Source organism: Macaca nemestrina, chromosome 16, assembly GCF_043159975.1.
Source record: "Macaca nemestrina isolate mMacNem1 chromosome 16, mMacNem.hap1, whole genome shotgun sequence".
Classification (NCBI taxonomy): domain Eukaryota; kingdom Metazoa; phylum Chordata; class Mammalia; order Primates; family Cercopithecidae; genus Macaca; species Macaca nemestrina.
The window spans coordinates 17,698,276-17,711,712 of NC_092140.1; the positions used below are offsets into that span (position 1 = coordinate 17,698,276).

The window sequence follows — 13,437 nt, forward strand, 5'->3', positions numbered from 1 at the left end:
TTTAGTGAACTGTAGCCCCTTATTGCAAGAGCAGATATTAGTTTGTGGCATTTGGTATATTTTAATCATTGAAAAATAAAGAAAACTTTAATCCGGTATTTCACGACGCTAACTTTTTTTTGTCTCGTTTGCTACTACTTACCAGTATTTGCTTTTGGCAGCACTCTAGTTGTCCTACATCTAGACAACCAGCAAGTGAAGAGCATTTTCAGTTTAGCAAATCTTTTGGGGGGTCCCCAAAAAGGAGAACAGTTTTGTTGAAACTTGTCTGTAATTGGTCCTCTGTTAATTAACTCATTGAAGACATGGTATAACAGAAAAAGATCAGATACTTTTTATTTTAATTGTAAAAATTAAAAAGTAATTGAAGCAGTAGTCATGACAGAGTTTTTACAGAGTAGTCGTTAACCAAATTCTAGTTCCTCGATAGACTAGAGACAGTGTAAACAACCACCAAATTTTTCACAGTGATTAGAAACCTTCAATATTAGTAATTTACCCTTATGTCCAAATACATCATGGTACTGACTTTAAAACAAGATGTTTGACTAACTGCTTTCTCTTTTTATAAAATAAATGTGTTTGAACAGAAACCAAGCTCACGGAAAATGTACTTATCTGGGTATGGTGTGGAGCTAGCAATTAAGAGTACAGAATACAAAGCATTGGATGATACCCAAGTTACAAGTAAGTTCTCTATCTCATACTTGAGTAGAATGAAAAGTTGGAGGCTTTTACATACTTTAGTTTTTTAAAAATTTAATGAGTATAATCCTACATATGTTCATTTGAGGCTAGAGATGGGGTGGACATGTTCTTCATTAAAATTTGGAATTTTAAGCTGAAAGAAATGTATTTAATATTATTGGTTATCAAAATTTCTTTTAAAATATGAAATTGTATGTTATTTTGCTTATACCCGATGGGTTCCCAACCATTTCAGCACCATATAACAATTGATAGTATATGTAAGGTAAACTGTGGCAATAGATAAGGCTGATTATTCCTAGAGGTGAGTGGCATAGGCATTTGGGTCTCGCCCATGTAAGGAAGTTTTGTCTGAAATGTTTATTTGTAATGAAATTAGGATGGCAGTTTGTTTTTTCTTTCCTGAAGCAGGATGAGAGAGGCCTATGAATTGTTTAGATGAGGTAGATTCATTAGATTTGTGATCTACCAGCCAGTATCTATCTGTATTCTCTGAACTAAATGCATACTCTAGATGAAGAGACTCTGGAGACTTAAATAAACTAAACGAGTTCTCGGAACACTTATGGAAGTCTTTTATTACCTGGTTCATGTCAGATTTATTTATGCCTGATTCTTGGTTAAGAGTTTTACGTTTATTCTTTTATATGCACTCAGATGAGACTCCTGCTTCAACTTTGTTTTTTCATAGAGAGGCCCTGCCTTGATCACAGACTTCTCTCTGGCTCCTCCTACTGAATGTGCTTCAAATAAAGATCTGTATTACTGTAATTTAAATATTTTTGGTTAAAGAGTTACTGAAAAAGTGTAGTAAAAATAATACTCTGATTTTATGTATTTCTGTATAGCTTGTGTATAGTTTTATAATGCTTTATAATTTACTCTCTTGTAATCATCATAGTAATTTAAGGCATTTTTAGTTATTCTTGCACTTATAGAATTTTCTTTAAAAAGTCACATGTGTATCATCTGTATTATTATGTACTGCATTCTGTCATCAACCTTTTACACACACTTGGAATATGTCTTTGTCAATTCTAGTTGCCACTCCTTAGAGCAGTTCTCTTTTTTTCTCTTTGTATACATGTGTCAGACCTTTAACTAGCCATCTCTCTGATCTTTGGTCTTCAGTGCCCTCAATCTCAGCACCCCTCAAAACAGATTAATCAATCTGATCTCCACGGTACTTTCCAAATGAACTTTTGATGTTGCAAATCTGTGATTCCACTGGTTAAATCCTTTGGTGGCTCCCTATAACCTCTCTCAAAAATTCAGAACATAGCAAACAAAGCTTTTCACAGTCTGATTGCTTTCTGCCTTTTTACTGTCCTTCAGCCCTCTCTCAATTTGTGTCCTCTTGCCTGAGACACTAAACTACTTACTATTTAGAATAATTTTCTGTTCCCTGGATGTTTTTATGCATGGGCTCCATGAGAAGTCTTTACGACCTCTCCTGCATTCATCCCTTAGCATATGCTATTCCTTCTGCCTACCACTGTCTTCGCTTCTTTTATTTCCTCTAAAGACTTCACATCTTTTTCTTTTTTTTTTCCGTAAGATGGAATCATTGCTCTGTCGCCCAGGCTGGAGTGCAGTGGTGCGATCTCAGCTCACTGCAACCTCTGCCTCCTGGATTGAAGCAATTCTCTTGTCTCAGCCTCCCAAGTACCTGGGATTACAGGCACCTGCCACCACACCTGGCTAATTTTTGTATTTTTAGTAGAGATGGGGTTTTCACCATGTTGGCCAGGCTGGTCTTTAACTCCTGACCTTGTGATTCACCCACCTCAGCCTCTCAAAGTGCTGGGATTACAGGCATGAGCCACCACACCTGGCCAGGCTTCGTATCTTTTAAGATTCAAATATATCAGTCCGTGCCTCTGAGACGGCTGCCTATCTTGCCGCTCTGTTAGAGAATGCGCTGCTTTTTTCTATATCCCATATCTTTCTTTGCCTTCTTTTAGAAAAGTTCATGGTCTGTATCTTTTGTGTGTCTGTTCTTGGTGTCTATCCTGTCATAGACACCTCATAGCAGTCAATAAATGTTTGCCCAATGAATGAATGAACAAACAAGAGGAAAAGGATGACTAGATGAAAGTACCCAGGGTACTCTGATAGCCACCCCACACACTGTAAAGAGGTCACAGTCCTTGTAATCCTAAAGTACCTGTCACATATTCCACCAACCAGACTGTACAGTATAATTATTTGGTATGTAAGAGAAAAGGGAAATGACTATAAAATATTATATCTTTATTCTTTGAGTCCATTAGTTTTGGTGTCTTTCTAAATATTCCTTGATTAAAGGTGTTGGAAATATGCAGGAACTTATATTTAAACTTAGAGTTTGGACCTCCTGCCTCACTTAAAAGCTAAACCCAGCATTTGTTACAGGCCTTTTGGCTTATTTCTGATTATAAAATAGAACTTGACTATTAACTAATCTATAAAGCACTTTATTATAGTTGCTAAGTATTTAATCAAGCATGTTCAAAAAGACAGCTCACACTCAGGAATGTTAGCCTGTACATATGCATATATATGTATTAATCTGGTTCATGAAGGTAAAACAAATAGAATTTCATTTCATTGTGAGTTTTTCTTTTTTTTTTAAGAGACAGAGTCTTACTGTCACCCAGACTGGAGTGCAGTGATGTGATCTCGGTCCACTGCAACCTCCACCTCCCGGGCTCAAGCCATTCTCCTGTCTCCCAAGTAGTTGGGACTGCAGGTGCATGCCATCACACCTGGCTAATTTTTGTATTTTTAGTAGAGACAAGGTTTCACCATGTTGGTCAGGCTGACCTCGAACTCGTAACCTGAAGTGATTTGCCCACCTCGGCCTCCCAGAGTGCTGGGATTACAGGTGTGAGCTGCCACACTAGGCCAAGTTCTTCTAATTTTTCATTACATGTTCTTTTCCCAGTCTGAAAATATTTTTGTTTTATTTTGGTTTTGTTTCCAAAATGTAGCTGTGACTAATACTACTGTAGAGGATGAGACTGAAGCAAATGAAGTTCAAGGATTTCTCTTTGGGAAACTAAAGTAAGTCTGAATGGAAATTAAAATTGGTATTATTATACCCATTTGTTTTTAAGGAATTAATTTGATATACTGTTTTGCCATATGTTTCACCTTTCTTTTATGTAGAAAGTACAAACACACACACACACACAATTGTTTTTATTTATTACAGAAGTAACACATGGCTAATGTCAAGCTACAGAAAGCAAAAAAGCACATTTAAAAATAATGACTAATTTCACAGCTAAAGAGATAACTCATCATGTTTTGATGTACAGTATGTTTTTCCAGTCTGAATATTTTTATAGCAACAAACGCATACACAGCATATTGTTTTGCACAGTAGAACTAGAGCGTATAGCTGTTTTTTTCACATCTTGTGGATAGTTCATCATTTATTGAAACAGTCCCATAGAACAGGACTTTAAATTATTTCCCTACTTTTTAATTTAATTTTTTTTGTGTACCAGTTTGTGTGCATTGCAGATTTTCCTTAGCACAAATTTCAGGAAAATAGTTGATAAACTATATGTACTTCTTGAAATTTTTGATTCATACATGTAAACTACCCTCATAAAATTGTACTAACATGTACACTTACCCGAGGATGTGAAATGTGTTCATTTCCCAGAACTTTAATAACCAATCATACTATTTTTAAAAATCTTTTTCAGTTTAAGAAGTGAAATGGTGTTTCTTTTTTTTTTTTTTTTTTAAAGGTGCATATAATTTACTGGGCTGAACCAGTTTTATAATTCATCTCCAAGAAAGTCAACTATTGGCAGTCTATTACTGCAAGGATTAACTTTTTTTCATGTTTATTTGCTTTGGAATTTCTTCTTGGGAAAATTGCTTGTTCTTGACTTGTGCTTATTTGTTCTTGCTGTGTTTATATCTTTTTTACTAATTATAACAGCTCTATAAAAAATTCTAAAACCTTTGCCATATATTGAATTACTTACTGTTGAAGTTTACTTTCATATTAATCTTAAAAATGGAAATTTTTTCATTAGATGAAACTGTTATGTTTACATTGAGAGTGGGATTTTATTTCTGAAACTCTGGTAGTGTCTGTGGGATAACTAGAAAATTTGAAATTTAAGACTTTCGATACTTATGGTTGGTCACTGTTAAATATGCATGTTTTTTTCCTTTTACCCAGAATAAGTTATTTGTCCCATAAATAAAGTTCATTTTATAGAATGGCTAAACCTCAAAGACATGAAACAACAAACATAAGGCAACAAACAAATTGTTAAATATTTATTAGCCTTGTAGCATTTTTTGATCGTGTTCTTCATTTACACTATATGGTGCTATCACCATCCAAATTATGATTTCCCATATTTGAAAGTAGTAATTTTCTTTATTCTAACACAGCTGCCATGAAAGTCAAGTAAATAATTGGTATAGTACATACTTATTTAGGAAGTTTCTAAATTTGGAGAGAATAAATAATGTAATTTAGTAATAAAGTAGTTTTAACAATTCATGGCATATAATAAACATTAATGTGTTTGTTAAACATGAATAAAATAAATGAAAATTATAAAGTTATTATTTGTTAAAATAGTTTCACAAAATGCTGCCAAGAAAAAAATATTGCCTAAATTGAATTTCTTTTGAGGAAAAAAATTAAGTAAATCATTATTTTTTAAAATAAATATTGTAGTAATAATGTTAGCTAATATATACTATTTTTAAACTCAGTGTTATTTTTACTGTTTTTTAATAAATTAACTTGGCAAGCTGTGGTGAATATTTCTCTTTATTGCTTTATTTTTAAGGCAGTTTTAATACATCTGACATTCATAAAGTATGAGATATTTAAAATCACATTTCATATGATACATTTGACTTAGTGTGCTTAGAGAAACAGGAGTTGATAAAGTTCTGACAGAAAACTAAAAACTTCATAGAATCTAGAACTTTACTGATCTAATGGGTTAATGAAAATCATTGATAATATTGGGTCTTTAGCTTGAACAAATATATAGCCCAAAAGAAGAGAAAACATTTATTAGTTGAAATTTCTGTACTACAGATTACCATTTCATATACACATGTAAGTAACCTTTCAAAAATTAAAGTTATACCCCCCCTTTTTTTTCCTGCCACGCTGATTGAAGACAAGGAATAGGATGGTGAGTGCTCTCTGAATACTTGTGAATGGGGATGGCTGTAATTTCATGTACATTTTCACTTATTTACAAGTGAAAGTTTATGATTTCTTTATCCAGGCAAAATTAATTAAAGACATATTTTTATTAATACCTTTAGTTCTTGTTTAGTATTACAGTCATTTATGAAGGACTTTCAGGTTAGTTCTCCTGGTGATGAGTAGATAACTATATACAGTAAGGGTAAGATTTTTGGAGACTATGCTAATTTATATGGATAACTGTGTTATATTTTTAAAGTATGTTGGCCAAGCAGTATACTAGTGGCCTTAAAATGTTAATACGTCTTATAAAATGGGTTTATTCTAAGTAAGATATTTATTTAGCAGCAAACAATACATTTTTATCCCATTTTCAGCTATCTCAACATCTTGGAATTTATAGTTCTTTTCTCTTTTGAATATAACTTTTTATGGGATTAAATTGCATTTTCTCCAAAAGATCACGTGGAACACTGGGCTATTTTTATTTGTATTTTATTTTATTTCAACTTCTATTTTAGACTGGGCGTACACGTGCAAGTTTGTTACATGGATATGTTATGTGATGCTGAGGTTAGGGTTATGAATGATCCCATCACCCAGGTAGTGAGCATAGTACCCAACAGGTACTATGCCCTTGCCATCTCCCCACTCTAATAGTCCCCAGTGTCTATTATTCCCATCTTTATGTCCATGTATACCCAATGCTTAGTTCTCACTTATAAGTGAGAACATTGGGTATTTGTTTTTCTGTTCCTGTGTTAATTCACTTAGGATAATGGCCTACAGCTGCATTCATGTTGCTGCAAAGGGCAGGATTTTCCATGGTGGTATATGTATCACGTTGTCTTTATCCAATTTGCCATTGATGGCATCTGGGTTGATTCCATGTCTTTGTTATTGTGAATAAGTGCTATGATGAACATATGAGTGCATGTGTCTTTTCGTCAGAATGATTTATTTTCCTTTGGGTGCATACCCAGTAATGAGATTACTGGGTTGAGGGGTAGTTTGAAATTCTTTGAGAAATCTCCAAACTGCTTTTCACAGTGGCTGATCTAATTTACATTCCCACCAACAGTGTATAAGCATTCCCTTTTCTCTTCAGCCTTGCCAGCATTTGTTACTTTTTGACTTTTTGATAATAGCCATTCTGACTGGTGTGAGAGGGTATCTCATTGTGGTTTTGACTTACATTTCTCTGATTAGTGATGTTGAGCATTTTTTCATGTTTCTTGGCTGCTTATATGTTTTCTTGTGGGAAGTGTCTGTTCATATCTTTTGCCTAGGAAACCCTAAAGACCACCATAAGGCTCCTAGAACTGATAAACAACTTCTGTAAGTTTCAGGATACAAAATCAGTGTACAAAAATCAGTAGCATTAGTAAAAGCCAATAATGTTCAAGGTGAGAGCCAAATCAAGCAGGCAATCCCATTTACAATAGCCACACACACACACAAAGTATATAGAATACATCTAACCAAGGAGGTGAACCATCTCCACAGGGAGAACTACAAAACACTGCTGAAAGAAATCATAGATGATACAAACAAATGGAAAAACATTCCATGCTCATGGATTGGAAGAATGAATGTCGTTAAAATGGCCATACTGCCAATCTACAGATTCAATGCTGTTCCTGTCAAACTACTAATGTCATTTTTACAGAATTAGAAGAATCTATTCTAAAATTCATATGGCTATTCATTTTTAAAAGGAAATAGTTCTTCCATAGTGACTCAGTGATTGCTCATTTCAAAGCAAAAATCCTTTGCTTTGAGGTACTTTATGAGTAATACATGTGTTGCCTAAATTATATAAAGAATTTTAGCAGTGAAAGTTACTAAGATGATGATTAAATATTGGTATAGTAGCTCTTATAAACTTATAATCCTATAACTTAAAATGTTGAAAAAGGAAATGTTTAATTCATAGTGAACTTCTTTAAGAAAGAAATGCCATTGTACTTTTACTATCTTGGCAATTTTGATTTGTTTTCAAAACATGATCCCACATTGTAGTAAACCTGTAAGATACTGACACTGTACTATATATATTTATTCATAACTATAAGATTACCATATTTATGTATATTCTGTATTTTTTTATTTGACTTTTCAAAGTCTTCTTGTCTATTGAATATTGAAAATATTTGTTTTCAATGAGACGCCATCTCATGCCAGTTAGAATGGCAATCATTAAAAAGTCAGGAAACAACAGATGCTGGAGAGGATGTGGAGAAATAGGAACGCTTTTACACTGTTGGTGGGAGTGTAAATTAGTTCAACCATTGTGGAAGACAGTGTGACAATTCCTCAAGGATCTAGAACCAGAAATACCATTTGACCCAGTGATCCCATTACTGGTGTATACCCGAAGGATTATAAATCATTTTACTATAAAAACACATGCACATGTATGTTGATTGCAGCATTATTCACAATAGCAAAGACTTCGAGCCAACCCAAGTGCCCATCAATGATAGACTGGATAAAGAAAATGTGGCACATATACACCATAGAATACTGTGCGTCCATAGAAAAGGATAAGTTCATGTCCTTTGCAGGGACATGGATGAAGCTGGAAACTATCATTCTCAGCAAACTAACACAGGAACAGAAAAACCAAACACCACACGTTCTCACTTAAAAGTGGGAGTTGAACAATGAGAACACATGGACATATGGAGGGGAACATCACACACCGGGGCCTGTCAGGCGGTGGGAAGCTAGGGGAGGAATAGCATTAGGAGAAATACCTAATGTAGATGATGGGTCGATGGGTGCAGCAAACCACCACGGCACGTGTATACCTATGTAACAAACCTGCACGTTCTGCACATGTATCCCAGAACTTAAAGTATGATTTAAAAAAAAAAAGGAAAATAATGTATTTTATAAGTTGTACTGACAGTAAAGTTTTTTTTTTAATTGTATCTCTCCATTTAAATCTGAAGTGGCACCATATCTTGATTTCATGAGTGATAGAGGAAAGAAGATTACAGTTTAGATTGTATGTACAGCAAAATACCATTCTACTATATCATTATTTATCTCTCTCTAAAAGATGCCTAGAGATGTTTAACAATGGGTAAAATTATCTTATTTTAGTTTTTTATAAGAATCAAAGATGGAACTTTTCAGAAATAAACTCTGTATGAGGCATTTTTGTCTTTCCTTATAAAGTAGTTTTTATTTTCAATTATAAAAGCAAGGCTTTCAATTTATAAAATGTTAAACAAAAAGTATGTAATATGAAACTGTAAGTCTGCCCTCATCCTTGCATCGCTTACAGTTGACACTAACAATTGAGAATATGTTTCTCCAGATTTTGTTTTGTTTCATGTATTTAATAAAAGAGACCTGTATATCTTCCTCATTATTTTTAAGTTCTATGAATATAGCTGTATCACAATTTATGATTATCTTAATGATGAATGATTCCTTTATGTCTAATTACTTGGAATTATTTCAAAAATATGCTGTTTGTATAATGGTTTGTGATAGGTGATGCTATTTAACATCATTTAATATTTTGATGCAGAGTAATATATTCAGATCTTAGAGATAATCTGACAGCATTCCAAAAATACTTGATTGAGAGTAACAAGCAAATGACGCCTTTGAAAGTCTGGGAACTACAAGGTATAGTGTTTTGAGATACTTTAACACAGCATTTTGTTAACTGATCTGTTTTGTTAAATAAGCTTTTATATATCACATGAAACAGATTATTTTTTGGACAGTATGAATGACTAGTGATGTGAATAATAAAAATTATGATTTTTTGTGGCAATACCTATTTAATAGATCATCTATCAAGCAAGCTATATTTCTATGTTTGCAAGACTTAAAATTATAGGAAGTGAGGTTGTTTGATGTTATTTCAAAAGTATATACCGATTTACAGGTTAGTCTGAAGTATTAAATCACATTTTTGGAGACTATAACTGATTAAAAATCCTAACTCATAGGTAAGGAGAAAATGAAACTCAATCTTAGTTTTCTTCTCTTTGAAATTTAGATCCTCTTAAGACTATTGCATGTTTAATTGATAAATTTTTAATGGAAACATCAAATGGAGGACATGCAGTTTTACAAAGTTAGGAACAACTTCTGTGCTGAAAACCTACAAGCACATATTTTGTGAACAAAATTTGATTTGGTTTGGACTTTTAAGTCCTTTTCAATTTGTCATTTTTCTTCTTTATTTGTAATGATTTAGTAGGTCATGGGGACATGTCTTCTTTCTGCATCTAACTTTTATCATCTTTTATCAACTTTTTAAAATACAACAGCTTAATAAGCTGTTTTGTTAAATAAGCTTTTATATCTCAGATGATATAGATTATGGACATAGTGATGTAAATAATGACATTACTAAAATAATACTATTCATACTAATACATTCACATACTATTGAATTTGCCCTTTTAAATTCTACCATTCAATAGTTTTTAGCATATTTTCAGAATGCCACCACTCTTAGCACAGTTGATTTTAGAAAATTCTCATCATCCCCAAAAGAAATTAACATCCTCATTAGCGGTCACTCCTCATTTCCCAACTCCTCAGTTGTAGGCAACCACCAATCTACTTTCTGTTTTTAAAATAACAACTAAAAGGATATTTACAGGCCACTCTCACCAGTATAACTTACTTATAACATACAAATAATATTTTATATTTCATCTGGATTATAGTTTACAGGGTCCTTTCATATAAACTATCTTATTTAAGTGCCAGTTACCACACAGCTAATAAGTGAAGATTTTGGTCCAAGTTAAATTCTTTATACTGTACCAGATGGTATCTAGGTAAACTTTATATACACTTAACAGAATATTGAATATTACATTTTAAAATTATAGCAGAATGTGCAAGACCCAATCTATTAAGTTTTATAACTTCTGCTATTCTTTACCTACCTAATACAAATGTTCTGTCAACTAAGCCGTATACCATTAGAAAATCAATATATCAATGGAAAAAATCATTCAGCAGAATGAGATTCAAGACCATTGTTATGATAGATTTACTGTAAAGAATCTACCTTTTTGAACTGATAGAATCTATTCTTCCTGGACCCTTCTGGTGTACAGTTTCCTGTTTAATGTCTCATCTAGACCTCATGCTTGGACCTCCTTTTATTATACCACAGCTCTTGTGACTGTTCTTCCACTTGACATCATGATAACACTAAACTGAGGCAGTAGGTTCAAATTCATTCTCAATAAGGTTACTGAGATAATCTTTCTAAAATGAAAATCTGATTTTGGCGTTGTGTCAAATCAGCCAGCCTTTATCACTTGTACATCCCTGATCGAATAATGGTCTTACATTAGTCCCCACAGGAAAATGTTGGCACACACAAACTAAAAAAGTTTAATAAAGGGACTTTTTACAGAGACAGGCCTGATTGAGGGAAACCAACAAGGAATGGATTCTTCTATTCCAGTATTAGCAACTAGAGGGAAACATTTTCTACCCCTAATCTTGAGGGAGCAAGAGGAGGGAGTGGTTACCAAAACCTGGAGAGTGTGTGGAGATAGCTGCTTGACACAGCAGTAGTCCCCCAAGGGACTGCCCTCTGTGACTCAAGAAGGAGGGATCTGGGTAGTAACTATCCAATCCTTATTCTTTTCTTGCTTACTGATCCCATATTAGTGACTTGGATTAACTGAATCTAACTAGAAATCTGAGGGCAAGGGAGCTTATTGATGTAGTTCAGGTAAGCCAGCCTTTTGGGGGCCCGGAGCAGGAAAGAATAGATGCGGAGGGCAAACAAAGTATGCAGTCCTCTTATCTGAGAAAGTTCTGTTTTTCCAAGGCAAATACTTCTGGAGAGACTTGAATGTAAGAAGGGGTTGATAGGACTAGCTAGCCAAGTCATTTGCATTATTAAGGACTGATTTCATGCACATCCATTAAAAGTATTAAGTTTAAACCCCTTAGCATGGTTTGTAAAGCTCTTCTCTAAGTTCCAATAGAGCTTATATTCCCAAATCCATAATTTCAGATAGTCTCTTTCTAGTATCCTCAATTATTTTTAGTTTTTTTTAATGTCTCTATTTTAGCACTTTAAAAAAATTATTATGTTTTAAGTCTCCTTCAAAATGTTCTCTAGGCTGGGCGCGGTGGCTCAAGCCTGTAATCCCAGCACTTTGGGAGGCCGAGACGGGCAGATCACGAGGTCAGGAGATCGAGACCATCCTGGTTAACAGGGTGAAACCCCGTCTCTACTAAAAAATACAAAAAAAAAAATTAGCCGGGCGCGGTGGTGGGCGCCTGTAGTCCCAGCTACTCGGGAGGCTGAGGCAGGAGAATGGCGTGAACCCGGGAGGCGGAGCTTGCAGTGAGCTGAGATCCGGCCACTGCACTCCAGCCCGGGCGACAGAGCGAGACTCTGTCTCAAAAAAAAAAAAAAAAAAAAACAAAATGTTCTCTAAGGGGCCCTTGCTTAATTTAGAAGATTGTAAGTGATGGGGTGTTTTTGAAGGCCTTTAAGCAGAGTATGCATAGTCAGCTTACTTCTAGTTGACTCCCTAATGTCTGTGTAAGATGTATTTGAATGTACTGAAAGCAAGAAATCTAGGTAGACATTGCTGAAGTAGTGGTAGAAGACATATAGGTATTTAGAAGGTGAAAAGGAGTCAAAGGTAATTCTAGGATTTCTAGCTTGAGCCTGAGTAGAGAGAATATATAAAACATGTAACCTGGCTTTGGGGCTGAATATGGGACTCAGAAATAATGAGACTAGTGTTGAAAGGTTGATTTAAAGTCATTGTAAGATATCTAAATGGTTAGGTTCAGTGGTGGGGTGAGTATCCTGTCCTTAAGCTAAACAGAGAGGATTTCAAAAGTTGAAAATCTTAGCAAAATCAATGCAACAGGGAGAGTGCCCTAGTGTTCATCCACATGTAGAAAGTAAAACTCCTAAGGAAGACATGATGGAATGATGAGAAATGGAGAGCACATTATACAAGCTGAAGGAAATAGATTCTTAAGAAAGAGAAAATGACCAGTACTTTTTATTTGCATGAAATGATCCTATTGCAAAAAGAACCTAGTAGGTAAGGTAAGTACTAAAAATGTCATTGTGTTTGGCAATCGAGATATTAGTGAGCACTGACAGTAGTTTCACTGCAGTACTGGGGACTGGAAACATGTTCAGGTTGAGGATATTCTGTTTGAAGTTACTCAGCTAGTTTTTGATAGAACTAGAATTTGAAGCCTGGAGTGTTGGTCCGTTTTCACACTGCTAATAAAGATATACTCAAGACTGGTAATTTATAAAGATAAAGAAGTTTAATGTACTCACAGTTCCACATGGCCGGGGAGGCATAACAATCATGGCAGAAGGCGAAAGGCATGCCTTACATGGCAGCAGGCAAGAGAGAATGAGAGCCAAGTGAAAAGGGAGACCCTCTATAAAACCATCAGATCTTGTGAGACTTATTCACTATCATGAGAACAGTATTGGGGAAACTGCCCCCTCCGACCCATGATTCAGTTATGTCCCGCTGACTGGGTCTGTCCCACAA

General features: G+C 34.6%; 1 protein-coding gene across 11 annotated transcripts in view; it reads left to right on the top strand.

Annotated features, from left to right (window-relative positions):
* Positions 1 to 13,437, top strand: part of LOC105477465 (UDP-glucose glycoprotein glucosyltransferase 2) — a 247,274-nt gene that overhangs the window by 48,996 nt on the left and 184,841 nt on the right. For 10 of the 11 annotated variants that reach the window (XR_011614666.1, XR_011614664.1, XR_011614665.1 and 7 more), the window contains exons 6-8: positions 591 to 687; positions 3,681 to 3,753; positions 9,438 to 9,538. Coding sequence is in view for 4 of the 11 variants with exons in the window: in XM_071081146.1 (XP_070937247.1) it covers positions 591 to 687; positions 3,681 to 3,753; positions 9,438 to 9,538 (271 nt within the window). In the remaining 7 variants the exon portion in view is untranslated. Of the gene's footprint in view, positions 1 to 590; positions 688 to 3,680; positions 3,754 to 5,861; positions 5,877 to 9,437; positions 9,539 to 13,437 lie in introns of those variants that run through there. The other variant, XR_011614667.1, reaches the window with a different exon arrangement.